General features: G+C 40.4%; 1 protein-coding gene across 3 annotated transcripts; it reads right to left on the reverse strand.

Moving 5' to 3' along the window:
* Positions 1-352: 352 nt before the first annotated feature.
* Positions 353-18,958, reverse strand: LOC138981085 (esterase OVCA2-like). 3 transcript variants are annotated; one of them, XM_070353917.1, is made up of 8 exons: positions 18,823-18,958; positions 12,548-12,570; positions 8,343-8,413; positions 7,226-7,300; positions 6,696-6,814; positions 4,987-5,068; positions 1,625-1,759; positions 353-542 (listed from the first exon to the last, which is right to left on the reverse strand). In XM_070353917.1, the coding sequence occupies exons 1-8, from the start codon at positions 18,853-18,855 to the stop codon at positions 394-396; spliced, it is 687 nt and encodes a 228-aa protein (XP_070210018.1). In that variant the 5' UTR covers positions 18,856-18,958; the 3' UTR covers positions 353-393. The 3 variants fall into 3 exon arrangements, with proteins under 3 accessions (XP_070210018.1, XP_070210017.1, XP_070210019.1); XM_070353916.1 differs by having other exon boundaries at positions 12,487-12,570; positions 18,823-18,947; XM_070353918.1 differs by lacking the exon at positions 8,343-8,413 and having other exon boundaries at positions 18,823-18,947.
* Between the last annotated feature and the right edge of the window lie 1,825 nt (positions 18,959-20,783).

A 20,783-nucleotide genomic window follows, 5' to 3' on the forward strand; every position in this document is an offset into this window, starting at 1 on the left:
ACACAGGAGTTCTGCTCGGCTGTACTTGACACAAGGTCGCACAGCTGTAGTCACAACACTGTGCACCGGAGCGGTGCGCTTGTACTCTTGCTTAGTATCAGCCGTGTTGACGATAGCCGTGAGCGAATCCTTAGTTGACAGCAGTGTAGAGAGAAGGGATAGTCCGATCAGAAACATGGAGATATCTCTCCAGCCCAGCATCCAAAGATGCCAAAACTGGTACCACTCTGTAGGTCTCAACATGACGAAGACAAAAATCACAACATAAAAAGCGATCAAGGTTAATTGACACTATAATTAACCAAAACACGCAGAGCACGTCACCTCAAGCCTGTTAGGCGATGGTGAACCTGAAGATTTGTACTTGCAGTTTAGCTACAAAAATAATCATGGTCAAGACACTTGAGCTTTCTTTTTCAACATCTTGTCAAAAAACTCCAGGTACACTTTCTTCTGTGGTCCAGCTGCCGGGACAAAGTGACCCCCCGGATGCTGAACAACCACAGGATCTTCAAAGTACTGAAGCAGATCTTCGCTCATTTCTGAAACAAGTATTTCCAACCCGGAATTAACGCTAAGTCTGTTTCACCTTGGAGTTTAAAAAACAACAACACACAAACTGAAACAACACTGTAGAGACTTATATGACTGCAGCAACACCAACAAAATCAGAGATGACCAAATCTAAAAAATCATACTCTTTAAGTCACTTCAAGAAAGTCACTACATAAAGCTCGCAAGAAATTTTACTGGCCTCGTAAATACATACCACAGCAAAAAATTACTGTTAGTAATAGTATGAATGACTGTCAGATTTATTTATATATATACACACAAAAAGCTGTGATACGATCAACACCTGGGCAGTGGCCGGTCAGTGATGAATAGGCATCCCAATCTGGCATCTTGCAGGGCTTTTTAGCACTTTTTTTGAGGAAGGGTGCAAAATGTGAACAATCTATGTTTTGCATGCAAAATGTGAACAATCTATGTTTTGCATGAGTTGATATTTTCCAACTTGAGCAATGCTGTTCCAAACAATTCTTGTTGCCTTTTATGTGAGTTATTTATGACTGATATAAATTATGCGGGTTTGGAATCAGTAGCAAAAGTAGAAACAGGCCGGCAGCAGTGTGTTGAAATGCCGAGCGCATCCAAGATAGGATCCTCTTTCTCGAGTCACTAGAACATGGCACTGTTTTTGCAGACGACAGAATTTTCTGCATGTGGAGTATTTATATGGCTTTGAAACTGGATAGTACAACCAAAAGTCGTTTGGCATTTAGCCATAATTTTTACTGGCCAGCCGTGCGAGCTACCAGACGGTTACTTCTAGACCAGCAGTTTTTTTGGGGGTACTTGCCCCTGGTGATAGGGCAGGTGATTAGGCCATCCCTGAAAATGAATTAAACTTAGACACAAGGCTAAAGAGAAACGAACAAGCAAACAGCACACACAGATAATTATATGGGCATTCACTGCAACTATATATTAATGTGTGTGTGTGTGTGTGTGTGTGTATGTGTGCATTTTCTCTTTAGGTCTGAAACACTGTTCTCTGCCCTCACCCTCATCACAAAGTTTCAGGGCAAAATTTCAAATTAATATACTTTCTTTTATTTACCTTTTGGTATCACTTTGTCTGTATCTCCAAAGACATGTAGCGTTGGTATAGAGATTTTCTTGGAGTACAGCACATCATGAGGAGATGACCTGCTTTTGAACCCGGCCACCAGGATAGCAAAGTCAAACCACTTTTCTGTAATTGAAATATCGAAAACATTGTAGCTTCAGGGGAGTTGTGAATAAAGTTATTAAAAGTAGCACAATTTTTTGCTGTCCTCAGAATTGAACAAAAATAACTGTGCGATCATTACAAAGCCCTTAACCTTTGCCGTGCTTCCTGGGTTCACCTGTACCCAGAGACACACTAAAATCATTGTAACTCTGGAACCATTAAAGGTATCGTTTTGAAATTTTAAGTATCTCTCACACACCTAATTTGCTCTCTGTCTGCAAATTTTTAGTGTGTACATGACAAAACATCAGAATTAATTGATTATGATAATTTACATAAACACTACCGATGGCGCGGGTTCACACATACCCATACTTTTAAAGAGTAGTAGTGATTGTAACTATCCCTCTGCCGACGGCGCGGGTTCTGCTACACCCATAATTACCAAAGCGGCGGAACAGTGTCTGTCTGCCTGTTTGTCTCCAAGAGACTGTCTGTCTCTCTGTTTGTCTGTCCGTATCTCTCTGTCTGTATGTCTGTTGTCAGTTGCTCTGTCTGTCTGTCTGTCTGTCTATCCGTCTATCCGTCTCTCTGTCTATCTGACTGTCTGTCTCTGTCTCTCTGCAGGCATGCGGCGCGCGTGTGTGTGCGAGTCGAATTTTCTTTTCCTTTGTATTATCTTGACATACATGTACATTTCAATGTTCTATTATGCATTATGTAGTCGTATAGGTAATGTTGTAGTTAGTAATACTGTATGATTGCGATTGACAATTGTCCTTTTATTGTCTTTATCTTTATGTCTTAGTTTAGCAGGGACAGATTGTAAGACTAGGCGTGAGCCTAAAATCTCCATCCTTGAGTAATAAAGTTCGTTCGTTCGTTCGTTCGTTCTCTGTCTCTGTCTCACTCTGTCTCTGTCTGTCTGTCTGTCTGTCTCTCTCTCTCTGTCTCTCTCCCTTAGTCTCTCTCTCTGTCTCTCTCTCTTAGTCTCTCTCTCTGTCTCTCTTTCTTAGTCTCTCTCTCTCTCTCTCTCTTTCTTAGTCTCTCTCTCTCTCTTTCTTAGTCTCTCTTTCTCTCCCTTAGTCTCTCTCTCTCTCTTTCTTAGTCTCTCTCTCTGTCTCTCTTTCTTAGTCTCTCTCTCTCTCTTTCTTAGTCTCTCTCTCTCTCTTTCTTAGTCTCTCTCTCTCTCTCTTAGTCTCTCTCTCTCTCTTTCTTAGTCTCTCTCTCTCTTAGTCTCTCTCTCTTTCTTAGTCTCTCTTTCTCTCTCTCTTTCTTAGTCTCTCTCTCTCTCTCTTTCTTAGTCTCTCTCTCTCTTTTTTAGTCTCTCTCTCTTTCTTAGTCTCTCTCTCTCTTTCTTAGTCTCTCTCTCTCTCTTTCTTAGTCTCTCTCTCTCTCTAGCTCTTTCTTAGTCTCTCTCTCTCTCTTTCTTAGTCTCTCTCTCTCTCTCTCTCTCTTTCTTAGTCTCTCTCTCTCTCTTTCTTAGTCTCTCTCTCTCTCTCTTTCTTAGTCTCTCTTTCTTTCTTAGTCTCTCTCTCTCTTTATTAGTCTCTCTCTCTCTCTCTCTTAGTCTCTCTCTCTTTCTTAGTCTCTCTCTCTTTTAGTCTCTCTTTCTTAGTCTCTCTTTCTCTCCCTTAGTCTCTCTCTCTCTCTCTTTCTTAGTCTCTCTCTCTCTTTTTTAGTCTCTCTCTCTCTTTTTTAGTCTCTCTCTTTCTTAGTCTCTCTCTCTCTCTCTCTCTCTCTTAGTTTCTCTCTCTCTCTCTCTTAGTCTCTCTCTCTCTCTTTCTTACTCTCTCTCTCTCTCTCTCTCTTAGTCTCTCTCTCTTTCTTAGTCTCTCTTTCTCTCTCTTAGTCTCTCTCTCTCTTTCTTAGTCTCTCTCTCTCTTTTTTAGTCTCTCTCTCTCTCTCTTTCTTAGTCTCTCTCTTTCTTAGTCTCTCTCTCTCTTTCTTAGTCTCTCTCTCTCTTTCTTAGTCTCTCTCTCTCTTTCTTTGTCTCTCTCTCTCTCTCTTTCTTAGTCTCTCTCTCTTTCTTAGTCTCCCTCTCTCTCTTTCTTAGTCTCTCTCTCTCTCTCTTTCTTAGTCTCTCTCTCTCTATTTCTTAGTCTCTCTCTCTCTCTCTCTCTCTTTCTTAGTCTCTCTCTCTCTTTATTTGTCTCTCTCTCTCTCTTTATTTGTCTCTCTCTCTCTATCTTTCTTAGTCTCTCTCTCTCTCTTTCTTAGTATCTCTCTCTCTCTCTTTCTTAGTCTCTCTCTCTCTCTTTCTTAGTCTCTCTCTCTTTCTTAGTCTCTCTCTCTTTCTTAGTCTCTCTCTCTTTCTTAGTCTCTCTCTCTTTCTTAGTCTCTCTCTCTCTCTCTGTCTTAGTCTCTCTCTCTTTCTTAGTCTCTCTCTCTCTCTTTCTTAGTCTCCCTCTCTCTCTTTCTTAGTCTCTCTCTCTCTCTTTCTTAGTCTCTCACTCTCTTTCTTAGACTCTCTCTCTCTTTCTTAGTCTCTCTCTCTCTCTCTCTTTCTTAGTCTCTCTCTCTCTTTCTTAGTCTCTCTCTCTCTCTCTTTCTTAGTCTCTCTCTCTCTCTTTCTTAGTCTCTCTCTCTCTCTCTCTCTCTTTCTTAGTCTCTCAGTCTCTCTCAGTCTCTCCCTCCCCCTCTCCCTCCCTCTCTCCCTCCCCTGCAAGAGGTCGGTGAAGGGAGAAACTCGATGCAACCACTGAAGTAGCGCTGTGGGTTTCCCTGAACCCACCCCGTCGTTAGAGAAATAAACGATAAAAACCCTCTTTCAAATGTATGGGTTCAGACAAACCCGCATCGTCGTTAGAGGAATAAACGGTAAAAACCCTCTTTCAAATGTATGGGTTCAGACAAACCCGCATCGTCGGGAGTGTGTAGTCAAAAGCGGCATCCGGCAAAGGTTAATTTGGTTTAAAATATATATTTGGCCTACTTGTCATGACTGCATGCTCAACAAAATAAAACCATGAACACTGGGAGCTGCTTAGAAAGATTTTTTCCAAGAATGAAGATTTGTATCTTCCGCGCATATGCAGCAGCACTAGCATATTATACACAGCGTCACACAGAAAGAGAGAGAGAGAGAGAGAGAGAGAGAGAGAGAGAGAGAGAGAGAGAGAGAGAGAACAAGAGAGAAAGAGACAGACAGAGTTTGCATTTCACCATCTATGGGCGCAATCCAGACTTAAAATTTGAAAACTGCATATCACTCAAGTAAAAATTGATTGAGAGTGTGTAAATTGCACCTGACTGTTGCTCTTGAACTCCTAAGAGCAATGAGACCATGGCAGCACCTTGGCTGAAGCCTAACACACCATCAAATGGACCCTGAAATAAACAAGTGTTCCTATTTGACTCGCAAGAGAAGGAGAACCTTCACTCAACTGTCATTTTGCCAGCTTCTTACTCAAAGTCATGGTCATAATAATGAATAAAGATGCATGAAAATGCGTTAAAAAAAATTAATGCTGAAATTTAGCAAGAGCAACCCACTTCACACAAAAAACGGCAAAACGGAATTTATAATGGAATCGCGTTAACAACACTCAAAACAGGAGTTGAAAAACAAAGATTGCTGAAATTACTTCCCTTGTTTTAATTCCACCATAGAATAGGTTTGGTGAAAGAGGTTTTGTTTTCACGTGAATCCTGTCACAATTTTGTTATGTGGGAGTTTGAAGACTGACAGTGTTGTTATTTCTATCATATAAAAGAACATTATGATATATATTATACATGTATTCAAGTGACAGAGAGAAACAAAATGCAAAAGCAATTCAAGAAGTCCATGATTTGTTTGTTTGTTTGCTTAACGCCCAGCCGACCACGAAGGGCCATATCAGGGCGGTGCTGCTTTGACATATAACGTGCGCCACACACAAGACAGAAGTCGCAGCACAGCAGACCTGTTTACCCCCATAAGTGTTTTGGAGTAATGCTCAGCCCCAAAAATAGTAATCCTGGCACAAAAATAGTAATCATCCAGCATTCGTCGCCAATTACAACGCCGCGGCACATGACAACTGTGTCTGCGAAACGCAATCATGCACATATATCCATCATTTACAAACAAAACACATCAGTCAGTTTTTGTAGTCATCATAATTTCAAAGAAGATCCCATCAAAAGCACATGCATCACTGATTCTTTTTCTTTTGCTCGTAGTAGGCCTTTTTCAGTGTGTCAAGCGCTTCTCTACTGTACTTGCGCTTGCCGAATGAGTGAGGGCGAGACTTCACCACTAGAATAAGGCTCTCCAGCGTCTCGTCGGACAGACATGATCTCTGGTCAGTCCTGTGCTTTTTCACCCCATTTTACCATTGAAAAAAACAATGCCAAACATGTGAATTGATTAAAAAAAAATAATTAAAAAAAAATAAAAAAAAAATTTTTTATTTTATTTTTTTTAACATTTTTTATTTATGAAAATCGTAGTCTTGACACGGATAGCGGAATGGCGTATTTTTTGCAGAAAATCGTAATAAATTACGCCAAAATCGTAAGGGTAAACAGGTCTGGCACAGGCTTCATGTCTCACCCAGTCACATTATTCTGACACCGGACCAACCAGTCCTAGCACTAACCCCATAATGCCAGACGCCAGGCGGAGCAGCCACTAGATTGCCAATTTTAAAGTCTTAGGTATGACCCGGCCGGGGTTCGAACCCACGACCTCCCGATCACGGGGCGGACGCCTGACCACTAGGCCAACCGTGCCGGCAAGAAGTCCATGATATGACAATGAAAATGATATAGATAATGCAGTAGTCATGTTAGTCCCACAATACATAATCTAGTTGTTTGTGACAGCCAGATCAGAAATATTTAGCAAAGAAGTATGGATTTTCAGATAAGCTAGAAATTTTACAATTGTCTGGATGGTCAAAGAATATACCTACACTGCACAACATAACTCGGAATGAGAGTCATCTCAAATGTCAATAAGTAAGCGTACCTTTTCTTTGATAGTCTCCTGAACAAGCTTAAGCGACTGGTCATAACCCTTACAGCAGTCTGACAACTCTTGTGCATGGTAACAGTCATCTTGCCTCGAGAACCACCAGCCCATGGAGTCTACACATACAGAAACAAAGAATACATGTATTGTCAAACATCTCACAAGAATTGCAGATCAAAATACAAGTAGATTTGCCTATTTCAATGACTTCCTCTTATGATACATGTACACCTTGTTTTCTCAGATTACCTCGACAAGTCTGTTAACGTACCTATTTGAACTTTTTCCTTTTACTTATGTCCACATATTTTATACATATTTTAGAGGCTTTAAAACAGAGGGACCACTGTTTGTTCTTTCTATAATCAAGCTCTGATAAACATTAAAAGAAGTCTTTTTTCACATAATGATAAGAAAGCAGAGACAAAGATACAAATACATATCATGCTTTGTCAATAACGACTGAAGAAATGTTAAAATATACTAACAACATTTTTTTAAAAAGAAAAAAGAGAGAAAATATTCACCGCCTTCATTTGCAAGTTCTGCATCTTCTCCTGTGGTTTCCAATGGTGGGACTCTGTTAGGTGCTGAGATGAACTCTGATTTCAAACACAAAATAACATATTACTCAGGTGTAAAATAGACAACTCTATCATAATTTTATTTGGGTCTCTGAATCTGTGCCTTAATTTTTCCAAAGCACAAATGATTAAAAAAAAAAAAAAGAGACATACATAGGGGGAAAGAGCTTTTATTATTTTTATAGTAGTGGTGCGTGTGGGTGCACACAAGCTCACATGCAAGAGAGAGACAGAGAGAGAGAGAGAGAGAGAGAGAGAGAGAGAGAGAGAGAGAGAGAGAGAGAGAGAGAGAGCTCTTTATTTTCAAGAGTAGTGGGATCTACTTGTTAGTATTATCCAGTACCGGCCAGTCACAGAAAAACTATTCATATAAATATGAAATTTGGCAGAGATGAAGTTACTTTGAAGAGAACAGCCACAAGCAATTATGAAGAAACAAAACATACAAATAATATTTCTGAGCAAATCTTAGTCTATAAAAACAAATTTAAAAATAATTGGCTATTGGTGTATGTACGGAAATAGACAGGAAGATCAAGAACAAAGTCTTGTATTCCATTGCTATGTTACTAGTCCTAAACATCAAATTTCTTTCTTTACTTGGTGTTTAACGTCGTTTTCAACCGTTCAAGGTTATATCGCGACGGGGAAAGGGGGGGGATGGGATAGAGCCACCTGTTAATTGTTTCTTGTTCACAAAAGCACTAATAAAAAAATTGCTCCAGGGGCTTGCAACGGCTAGTACAATATATGACCTTACTGGGAGAATGCAAGTTTCCAGTACAAAGGACTTAACATTTCTTACATACTGCTTGACTAAAATCTTTACAAACATTGACTATATTCTATACAAGAAACACTTAACAAGGGTAAAAGGAGAAACAGAATCCGTTAGTCGCCTCTTACGACATGCTGGGGAGCATCGGGTAAATTCTTCCCCCTAACCCGCGGGGGGTAAACATCAAATTGAAATATGTTTAAAGATGTCTTAAAATATATTTGTGCTTGCGGGAAATCAGAGATCCTGGAAGGAAGTTTTCAGAGCAAGCTGTTGCCATACCTAGCTCTGCCTTTTTCTTCAGGATCTTCCGGAAAGCTCCAGTTTTCTCTCTGAAAGCTTGAGCGTTCTGTCTGCAAAAGAATTTCCCTTTTTAAATAAAATAAAAACATTTCTGTCTAAAATGATAGTTGAAAACAATAGCAGTGTCAATGTATGTAAAACAAACAAGTCGCGTAAGGCGAAAATACAACATTTAGTCAAGTAGCTGTCGAACTCACAGAATGAAACTGAACGCAACGCAACGCAGCAAGACCGTATACTCGTAGCATCGTCACTCCACCGCCCGTGGCAAAGGCAGTGCCAGTGGAATTGACAAGAAGAGCGGGGTATTCGTTGCGCTGAGAAGGATAGCACGCTTTTCTGTACCTCTCTTCGTTTTAACTTTCTGAGCGTGTTTTTAATCCAAACATATCATATCTATATGTTTTTGGAATCAGGAACCGACAAGGAATAAGATGAAAGTGTTTTTAAATTGATTTCGAAAAAAAAAATTTGATAATAATTTTTATATATTTAATTTTCAGAGCTTGTTGTTAATCCAAATATAACATATTTATATGTTTTTGGAATCAGCAAATGATGGAGAATAAGCTGAACGTAAATTTGGATCGTTTTATAAAAAAAATATTTTTTTTACAATTTTCAGATTTTTAATGACCAAAGTCATCAATTAATTTTTAAGCCACCAAGCTGAAATGCAATACCGAAGTCCGGGCTTCGTCGAAGATTACTTGACCAAAATTTCAACCAATTTGGTTGAAAAATGAGGGCGTGACAGTGCCGCCTCAACTTTCACGAAAAGCCGGATATGACGTCATCAAAGACATTTATCAAAAAAATGAAAAAAACCGTCTGAGGATATCATACCCAGGAACTCTCATGTCAAATTTCATAAAGATCGGCCCAGTAGTTTAGTCTGAATCGCTCTACACACACACACACACAGACAGACAGACACACACACACACACACACACCACGACCCTCGTCTCGATTCCCCCCTCTATGTTAAAGCCATATGTACTCGATGACTATACACGCTAATTGCTTTACCAACAGCTGGAGACAGACTAAATTAAGTTCCCTGCAAAATATTGTGGTCTAGGACCCCTTAAATGTTGAGATATTTGAATTTTCATTTTGATCTGGATCGTCCTATTTATAGATTTGGCAACACATGTAACGTTGATGCAAGGGAGAGAACACTGCGGCTTTGTTGACATCCTCACTTTTTCAGAGGCTAGAACAAGCTGTAATGCATGTATTATGGTCCGCGCATGGTGACGTATCGTCATTATATGGTCTTATGGTGCGTTTGACATCGATTGTGGGCAAACTACACTTTGTAAACACGGGAGTGCGTTAGTATGCCTTTAAAACATTTAGTCAAAACTTGACTAAATGTAAAAAGAAAGAAGATATTTAACCTTCGCCTGACCGGGTTATCGACTACACACGGAAGACATCGTAGGGCCGTGCGGACCCATGCTTCTCAAAGAAGGAAAAATATGCATACCCTTCCGTAGACCCATGCTTTCCAAAGAAGCAAAAACGTGCATCCCCTTCCGTAGACGCCTTGGTTAAATTTCCGAGAGAAGTCATTAAATTAAATTATTAATTTAATTATTACTAATTAAGCTTCTCAAAAAGGGAAAAACGTGATTACCCTTCTGTAGACATCATGGGACCGTGTGGACCCACATTGTTATGTATTAATTTCGCTCCACGCGACTTGCTTATTAACTCCAAAATTAAACAGATCGTAGAAAATGATGTTTAGAGCCAATACCTGAAGGTTTGTGACTTCTCTCCCTAGTTTTTATGTAAGTTCCTTCAGTTTGAGAAACATGGGTCCGCACGGCCCCACGATGTCTTCCGTGTGTAGTCTAAATTTGACCTTTGTTTTTTTGAGTCACTTGAGAAAAAGTGACTCTATGTAATCGGTCAGTGTTAGTCTGTCCGGCCGGCCGGCCGGCCGTAGACACCACCTTAACGTTGGACTTTTCTCGGAAACTATCAAAGCGATCGGGCTCATATTTTGTTTAGTCGTGACCTCCAATGACCTCTACACTTTAACGATGGTTTTGTTGACCTTTGACCTTTTTCAAGGTCACAGGTCAGCGTCAAAGGAAAAATTAGACATTTTATATCTTTGACAAAGTTCATCGGATGTGATTGAAACTTTGTAGGATTATTCTTTACATCAAAGTATTTACATCTGTAGCCTTTTACGAACGTTATCAGAAAAACAAGGGAGATAACTAGCCTTTTCTGTTCGGCAACACACAACTTAACGTTGGGCTTTTCTCGGAAACTATAAAAGTGACCGGGCTCAAATTTTATGTGAACGTGACTCATTGTGTTGTGAATAGCAATTTCTTCCTGTCCATCTGATGCCTCATATAATATTCAGAACTGCGAAAGTGACTCGATCGAGCGTTTGCTCTTCTTGTTTAATTACTTCTCGCTGAAATTTAATTATCTTTTAGGACATGAGCTTTTTAGGTGTCTGAGGCATTCTTAAAAGCTCTTTAAAAAATTCCAACTGGTTTAAGAGATATTTGCAATTAAACACCCTTCTGGGTCCACTTGGACCCACGACGACTGGCCAAGGTTAAGAGTGCATGCCGGTCACTTTTACAATGTAACTTTTGCCAGTGTCTGAGAATGACATCTTACTGATGACAGTTGAGCAGTTAAAATCATGAACAAGTCGCGTAAGGCGAAAATACAACATTTAGTCAAGTAGCTGTCGAACTCACAGAATGAAACTGAACGCAATGCCATTTTTCAGCAAGACCGTATACTCGTAGCATCGTCAGTCCACCGCTCATGGCAAAGGCAGTGAAATTGACAAGAAGAGCAGGGTAGTAGTTGCGCTAAGAAGGATAGCTCTTTGTTTTAACTTTCTGAGCGTGTTGTTAATCCAAACATATCATATCTATATGTTTTTGGAATCAGGAACCGACAAGGAATAAGATGAAAGTGTTTTTAAATTGATTTGGAGGAAAAAAAAATTGATAATAATTTTTATATTTTTAATTTTCAGAGCTTGTTTTTAATCCAAATATAACATATTTATATGTTTTTGGTATCAGAAAATGATGGAGAATAAGATGAACGTAAATTTGGATCGTTTTATAAATTTATATTTTTTTTTTACAATTTTCAGATTTTTAATGACCAAAGTCATTAATTAATTTTTAAGCCACCAAGCTGAAATGCAATACCGACGTCCGGGCTTCGTCGAAGATTACTTGACCAAAATTTCAACCAATTTGGTTGAAAAATGAGGGCGTGACAGTGCCACCTCAACTTTCACGAAAAGCCGGATATGACGTCATCAAAGACATTTATCAAAAAAATGAAAAAAACGTTCGGGGATTTCATACCCAGGAACTCTCATGTCAAATTTCATAAAGATCGGTCCAGTAGTTTAGTCTGAATCGCTCTACACACACACACAGACAGACAGACAGACAGACAGACACACACACACACACACACACGCACGCACATACACCACGACCCTCGTCTCGATTCCCCCCTCTACGTTAAAACATTTAGTCAAAACTTGACTAAATGTAAAAATGTACAAAACATATATTATCTGAGGGTTGTTTTAAAAATCCTGATACAAGTTTTGTTTATTTCTACACCTTCAGCAAGTAACACAATTTTGCATTATAAAACAACTTCTGTGCATGTGCCAAGTGAGTCGATTTTCCAGAAATGTTCTCATCAGGTACTGACTGATCAGACATTCACCCAGTGTGCGTGTGTGTATGTGTGTGTTTGTGTGTGTGTGTGTGTGTATATGTCTGTGTGTCAGTGTGTGTACCTCATTCTAAAGTACATTTTGTATCAGTATAGCTGAGAAATGTCCCATATATAGTGGAGTATACATATTGTCATTAAGCAGCCCTCAAGCTTACATATATTCGAGTCCATAACATATATTATATATGCTTCTTAAACAGGAAAGCACACATGTGACTAGCATTCTGTTGTCTCCCTTTGACCAGTTCATTGTATCTACGGTACCTATGTACTATCGAGGTTCAATGTTTGGATCAGTCATGCGCACTGATACTTCCGTACAGAGAGCCTGCCATGTGGTCACCGAATAAACCGTTGCACCTCACCCTTCTTGTGTCCGTTGGTTTTGTCCGCATAACAACCCCAAGACATTGCAGTTGTCCTCACCTGTATCCATGAATGCAGAGTATCTGGGTGAAAAGATGAAACATACCATTTAAAACATGATGCTGAACTCTGGAGAACAAACACACACACACACACACACAGGTGTAGTTGTACACACAGACATGGACACAGACACAGCTATATAAACACACACACATATATAATATATACAAGCCTACACACACTCACACACGCCTACACACACACAGAGGCTACACACACAGGCTTACACACATACACACGCGTGCAAACACACACATACAGGCCTACACATACATGCACGTTTGTAATGACACATACACAGGCTCAGTGGGTCCGACTAAACTACGCGCCAGCACACGCTAGCACGCGCCAGCACGCGCTACCTTGAACCATAGCACTTATATACTTTATTTTTATATTTCTAGTTAGTTCATCGTCCATTCTCACATAATACAAAATTTCAAACTTCAATGATGAAAAATACGGAAGTTATGACGAGTTTAACCTTTGCCGTGCTTCCTGGGTTCACCTGTACCCAGAGACACACTAAAATCATTGTAACTCTGGAACCATTAAAGGTATCGTTTTGAAATTTTAAGTATCTCTCACACACCTAATTTGCTCTCTGTCTGCAAATTTTTAGTGTGTACATGACAAAACATTAAAATTAATTGATTATGATAATTTACATAAACACTACCGATGGCGCGGGTTCACACAAACCCATACTTTTAAAGAGTAGTAGTGATTGTAACTATCCCTCTGCCGACGGCGCGGGTTCTGCTACACCCATAATTACCAAAGCGGCGGAACAGTGTCTGTCTGCCTGTTTGTCTCCAAGAGACTGTCTGTCTCTCTGTCTGTCTGTCTGTTGTCAGTTGCTCTGTCTGTTTGTCTGTCTGTCTATCCGTCTATCTGTCTATCCGTGTATCTGACTGTCTGTCTATCTGACTGTCTGTCTCTGTCTCTCTGTCTCTGTCTCTCTGTCTCTCTCTCTTAGTCTCTCTCTCTTAGTCTCTCTCTCTGTCTCTCTTTCTTAGTCTCTCTCTCTCTCTCTTTCTTAGTCTTTCTCTCTCTTTCTTAGTCTCTCTCTCTCTCTCTTTCTTAGTCTCTCTCTCTCTCTTTGTCTCTCTCTCTCTTTCTTAGTCTCTCTCTCTCTCTCTAGCTCTTTCTTAGTCTCTCTCTCTCTCTCTTTCTTACTAGTCTCTCTCTCTCTTTCTTAGTCTCTCTCTCTCTTTCTTAGTCTCTCTCTCTCTCTTTCTTAGTCTCTCTCTCTCTTTCTTAGTCTCTCTCTCTCTTTCTTAGTCTCTTTCTCTTTCTTAGTCTCTCTCTCTCTCTCTTTCTTAGTCTCCCTCTCTCTCTCTTTCTTAGTTTCTCTCTCTCTTTCTTTGTCTCTCTCTCTCTCTTTCTTAGTCTCTCTCTCTCTCTCTCTCTCTCTCTAGTCTCTCTCTCTCTCTTTCTTAGTCTCTCTCTCTCTCTCTCTTAGTCTCTCTCTCTTTCTTAGTCTCTCTTTCTCTCTCTTTCTTGGTCTCTCTCTCTTTCTTAGTCTCTCTCTTTCTTTCTTAGTCTCTCTCTCTCTCTCTCTTTCTTAGTCTCTCTCTCTCTCTCTTTCTTAGTCTCTCTCTCTCTCTCTATCTTTCTTGGTCTCTCTCTCTCTCTCTCTTTCTTAGTCTCTCTCTCTCTTTCTTTGTCTCTCTCTTTCTTAGTCTCTCTCTCTCTTTCTTAGTCACTCTCTCTCTCTTTCTTAGTCTCTCTCTCTCTCTCTATTGACAACAATCTAACATGGGGCCCTCATGTAAGTAACTTATGTAAATCTACAGCAAAAAAAGTTCATCAGTCTGCAAAGATTAAACATTTTCTAAATTTTGATGCGCGCAGAACATTTTTTCAAGCGCATGTGCAGTCTGGAATAGACTATGCATCAACCCTTTGGGATTCTGCAAGTGATGCAGCTTTAAGACCCCTAAAATCTTTGCACAGACGCGGAGTAAAAGTTGTTCTGCTGAAAAACAGCACCCTCTCTAATCATGACTACAAAAAAGCTGAAATTCTTCCACTTTCATCCAGACTAGCGTTTAACAAGGCAAGGTTTATGCATAAAATAGTTCTTGGACGTGTACCAGACTATTTAACTAAAAGAATATTATTAACTGAGACTTCATCAAGCCGCACGAAGAAACTAAATGTTCCCCTCCCTAGAATTGACTTGTATAAAACTAGTCTGGCATATTCAGGTCCATTTCTGTGGAATGGTTTACCAGTCTCTCTCAGACAGCCACTTTCTGTTGCCAGTTTTAGAAGACATACTTTTTTGTATATGCTTTCATCGTCGTGTGGCACTTAATGCCTCGATCAGGTACTGCTGTTTGATAAGTACATGAAGATCTACTAGTATAATCATTTCATTTCAGTTAAGTTTATTTTTATTTTTTATGATTATGTGTACAATGTGTACATGTGTGTGTGTGTGTGTGTGTGTGTGTGTGTGTGTGTGTGTGTGTGTGTGTGTGTGTGTGCGTGCGTGCGTGCGTGTGTGTGTGTGTGTGTGTGTGTGTGTATGTGTGTGTGCGTGTGTCTGTGTGCGTGTGTGTCTGTATGTGCATGTATGTCTGTGTGTGTCTGTGTGCATGTGACCGTGTGTGTCAAAGTGTGTGTTTTAATGTATACCATTACCAATGACCATGTATGCTATGAACATTTTTTTTTCTTTTTTTTTCCTCTTTGTCTGATTTAATAACCATGTTTTTATGTTTTTGCTTTGCTTCTTCTTCTGCTTTAATATTATGCACTGGTTAGTTAATTCCCTCTTGGGCGAGGGCTGGATGAAAAAAGATCTTTGCTGTATCTACTCCATTACCCTCGAAAAATAAAGTTGGTTCGTTCGTTCGTTCGTTCGTTCTCTCTCTTAGTCTCTCTCTCTCTTTCTTAGTCTCTCTCTCTCTCTTTATTTGTCTCTCTCTCTCTATCTTTCTTAGTCTCTCTCTCTCTCTTTCTTAGTCTCTCTCTCTTTCTTAGTCTCTCTCTCTCTTTCTTAGTCTCTCTCTCTTTCTTAGTCTCTCTCTCTCTTTCTTAGTCTCTCTCTCTTTCTTAGTCTCTCTCTCAGTCTCTCTCTCTTTCTTAGTCTCTCTCTCTCTTTCTTAGTCTCTCTCTCTCTTTCTTAGTCTCTCTCTCTCTCTTTCTTAGTCTCTCTCTCTTTCTTAGTCTCTCTCTCTCTTTATTAGTCTCTCTCTCTCTTTCTTAGTCTCTCTCTCTCTCTCTCTCTTTCTTAGTCTCTCTCTCTCTCTTTCTTAGTCTCTCTCTCTCTTTCTTAAACTCTCTCTCTCTTTCTTAGTCTCTCTCTCTCTTTCTTAGTCTCTCTCTCTTTTTTAGTCTCTCTCTCTCTCTCTCTTAGTCTCTCTCTCTCTTTCTTAGTCTCTCTCTCTCTCTTTCTTAGTCTCTCTCTCTCTCTCTTTCTTAGTCTCTCTCTCTCTCTCTTTCTTAGTCTCTCAGTCTCTCTCAGTCTCTCAGTCTCTCTCAGTCTCTCCCTCCCCCTCTCCCTCCCCTGCAAGAGGTCGGTGAAGGGAGAAACTCGATGCACCCACTGAAGTAGCGCTGTGGGTTTCCCTGAACCCACCCCGTCGTTAGAGAAATAAACGGTAAAAACCCTCTTTCAAATGTATGGGTTCAGACAAACCCGCATCGTCGTTAGAGGAATAAACGGTAAAAACCCTCTTTCAAATGTATGGGTTCAGACAAACCCGCATCGTCGGGAGTGTGTAGTCAAAAGCGGCATCCGGCAAAGGTTAAGGAGAGCTAATGCACTACTCTCAAATCCGACGATTTCCGCCATTGACTAAACAGCAAGCTGCCACTTTGAAGTAGACGCTACCCGGTGATCCATAACACTTACATAATTTATTTTTATAGTCTATATAGTTAATTGTCCATTCTTACATAATACAAAATTTCAAGCTTGAGTGTTGAACATTTCAGTAGTTATGACGGGTTTTAAGCGAGCTAATGCGCTACTCTCAAATCCGGCAGTGACTAAAACTGCGCGCTACCAATTTTAAGTGGACGCTACTGAGATTCATAGCTGTTATATGATTTATCTGTATGTTTCTAGTCATTCCATCGTCAGTTCTTACATTATACAAAATTTCAAACTTCGGTGATAAAAAAACAATGTCGGATACGGAGTCATTCGTTCGCCAACACAGTCAGTCGGATGCGGAGCCAGTCATTCCTCTGTGTGTGTGTGTGTGTGTGTGTGATCCATAGCACTTATATACTTTATTTTTATATTTCTTGTTAGATCATCGTCCATTCTCACATAATACAAAATGTCAATTTTCAATGATGAAAATTACGGAAGTTATGACAAAACTTCGACACTGATTGACTGAATACATACATTAATGCATACCAAATGCACAACCACTTTGAAGCAGGCACTGTCTTGACCTGTATCATTTATGTTACTTTATTCTTTCACCATCTCTCACAAATAACAACAACCACACCCCACCCCACCCCCCCCCCCCCCCCACACACACACACAAACACATCTCCTCTCTCTCTTCTGGTCTAGCCTACTGTGCCGACTGTGTGTATGTCTTCGGTGTTATCTTCGTGGGTTTCTTTGTACGTCTCGTTCTTAACCCTTCATCGAACGATGCACTGTATGTAAGTGCCGTCCTCACAAAGAGGATTTTTAACCTGCAACTCATCGAAATCGTATCCTAGTCACTCTTCTTTACATCTACACCAAGATAAAGGGAAGTAAAGCTTGCTAACAAACAAACAACTGTTCCTGCACTTTTTGATTGTTTTGTCATGCTATACAACTTATTTTAATTTATTTTTTAATCATTTTTTTAATTAATTTTACTAGAACGGTAGCATATCAACAACATTCGGCTTAAAAGGGCTTGTTCATCCTGTGCCGAGGACGCAAGACTTCAAGTTTGTCCAAATAAATACATGCTGAAAAGTATGTTGTTTCTTTGCCCTGTGAAGTAATGAACATGTCTATTGTTCTGTGCTGCAAAGTGCAGAATGTCATTTAATTTTAACTTTGACATGCTTAACTCGGAACATGGCGATATGCTCATTTGCACCTCGTGTCCACTATGGGTGACATGGGGTGTATCGTCGGGGCTTCCATCCCCAACCGAGCGGGTAGGGGAACGGTCCCAGGGGGGTTAGCTGCGAATCAGAATAAGCAGCCAAACGGGTAGCGTTCACACACACACACACACACACACACACACACACACACACACACACACACACACACACACACACACACACACACAGAGGAATGACTGGCTCCGCATCCGACTGACTGTGTTGGAACGAATGACTCCGTATCCGACATTGTCGGACATGGAGCCACGGCCTTAGGATAGCTCTCCTATAACGCGTCTTAGCTATCGTAAATTTTATCACTGAAGTTTGAAATTTTGTATAATGTAAGAACTGACGATGGAATGACTAGAAACATACAGATAAATTATATAACAGCTATGAATCTCAGTAGCGTCCACTTAAAATTGGTAGCGCGCAGTTTTAGTCACTGCCGGATTTTGTCGGATTTGAGAGTAGCGCATTAGCTCGCTTAAACCCCGTCATAACTACTGAAATGTTCAACACTCAAGCTTGAAATTTTGTATTATGTAAGAATGGACAATTAACTATATAGACTATAAAAATAAATTATGTAAGTGTTATGGATCACCGGGTAGCGTCTACTTCAAAGTGGTAGCTTGCTGTTTAGTCAATGGCGGAAATCGTCGGATTTGAGAGTACTTAGTGCATCAGCTCTCCTTAAACTCGTCATAACTTCCGTATTTTTCATCATTGAAGTTTGAAATTTTGTATTATGTGAGAATGGACGATGAACTAACTAGAAATATAAAAATAAAGTATATAAGTGCTATGGTTCAAGGTAGCGCGTGCTGGCGCGTGCTAGCGCGTGCTGGCGCGTAGTTTAGTCGGGCCGGGCTCAGTCACAGGCCCATAATGCCAGTCTTTTGCACATTTCCCATCATATTCTTTATAGTTTGTATATATCACTATCACTCTGGACGAAAACACTTAATGTCAGTCACTTAGTCAGCATAATGATAAGGAATGATAATGCCCCCTTACACACAAAAGACAGGGGACACACACACACACACACAGTGACACACATACAGTGATTGTCACTGATACACACCGCGCGTTTGTACACTTACGCGCACACATGGATAATAGTGCGCCTAATCAGAGAGACAGATTAAACAGATTGTCCGTTCAGGTGTCAATACCTTTAGCTGATTCTGGAGATTTGATTCCGCCATACCTCACACACGTCTGTTCGCCTGCGCACATGAAACAACGTACAGAGCGTGTCAGATTTACAGCCTCAGATGTTTGGGTTAATAGACGACACCGTTCAAGGGAGAGTACTAAGTTTCACTAGTCTTGACTCAAGGTGGCTTGTTTTTCCTGAGTTCGTTGATGCGTAACTGTTTGGACCCATTTTGTAGGCCGATTCATGTATTGACGTCAATTCGCTGTTTTAGTTTTGTAAAATGACTACGCTGTGCTAAAACCAAAGTCAAAGTAGTCGTTGTTTTCTGAGAGAAAAATCAGAACGGGTACTGTGTGCAAGGAACATTCACATTGGGACCAAGGACCGTGTTTGTTGACTCGGGGGGTAGGACACTATTATGTCTGATGTGTCGTGTTGGAGTAACAGTTACGTATCACGCGAGCTTGTGTTCATACCTGACGGTAAGTCTTTACTTTATTTTGGAACGAAAAGGAGCTTGTGTTGTCATGTTTGTGTGTTTGCAGTGATGTGGAGAGGGTACTTATTTTCTCCGAAAACCCCCGAAAACTCCGAACACCCCTGAAAAGACCATCTAAACTAACTAAATATAACTTCAAAATGAAGTATTGGACATGCCTGTAAGAAGTCATGCCTGTGAGAAGTCATGCCTGATTCATGCTACATGCACCCTAGAGACGCAGATAGGTTAGAGAGAAAGAGAGAGAATGAGAGAATGTACTGTATCATTGTGTGTGTGTGTGTGTGAATATAATACACCTTTCTTTCCACTAACTTGTACTTATGACCTTTTATACATTTAGTCAAGTTCTGACTAAATGTTTTAACATAGACTGTGTGTGTAGAGCGAGTCCGAGAAAACTTCCGATCTTCATTAAATTTCACATGAGAGTTCCTGGGTATAAATACTATAATATCCCCAGACCTTTTTTTCGATAAATGTTTGATGAGGTTATGTCGGGCTTTTTGTGAAAGTTCTGGCATCTGGAGTCAATAAGTTGCAGGGGCCAATTTTTGCCATCATCACAACTGTGGGAGTTATTTTAAAAACAGGGTTAAAAAACAGATACTAGTACTCAGAACGCCCCTGATTTGCCAATTGCCGTGGAGAAGGCGTTGGCTGTTCTCAGGTGTGTTGTGGTGTCATCGAGATTGAGGTGGCACGGACTGTCACGCCCTCATTTGTTGATCAAATTGATTGAAACTTCGGTCAAGCAAACTTCGACGAAGCCCGGACTTTGAAAATGCATTTCAGCGTGTAAGCTTGATAATGAATCAATGAATTTGGTCATTAAAAATCTCAAATGGTGTTTGGTTCTTGCGTAGCTTGCCATCAAAACTTTCCACATGCACTCTTGATCTCTCAACCTAGGCCGAGCTCTTCGAGCGATCGCCGCGAGCAAGTCTCGCCTAAAAGAAACACACATCTGGTTTGTTGTCATTTTAAGCAAATGAGGGCCGCTACGTTTTGCGTGAATGTCAGCGCTTTTTGTCTTGGTCACGGATAATCTAGGGCGGGGATGTAGCTCAGTCGGTAGCGCGCTGGATTTGTATCCAGTTGGCCGCTGTCAGCGTGAGTTCGTTCCCACGTTCGGCGAGAGATTTATTTCTCAGAGTCAACTTTGTGTGCAGACTCTCCTCGGTGTCCGAACACCCCCGTGTGTACACGCAAGCACAAGACCAAGTGCGCACGAAAAAGATCCTGTAATCCATGTCAGAGTTCGGTGGGTTATAGAAATACGAAAATACCCAGCATGCTTCCACTGAAAGCGGCGTATGGCTGCCTGAATGACGGGGTAAAAACGGTCATACACGTAAAAGCCGTGGGAGTTTCAGCCCATGAACGAAACAAACAAACGGATAATCTTTTTTTCGTGAAATGCTATGCGTTCAGTATAATTCTGTAAGTTTTGACAGCTTGACTAAATGTATAAA

The sequence above is a fragment of the Littorina saxatilis genome, linkage group LG12 (genome assembly GCF_037325665.1).
Source record: "Littorina saxatilis isolate snail1 linkage group LG12, US_GU_Lsax_2.0, whole genome shotgun sequence".
Taxonomy (NCBI): Eukaryota; Metazoa; Mollusca; class Gastropoda; order Littorinimorpha; family Littorinidae; genus Littorina; species Littorina saxatilis.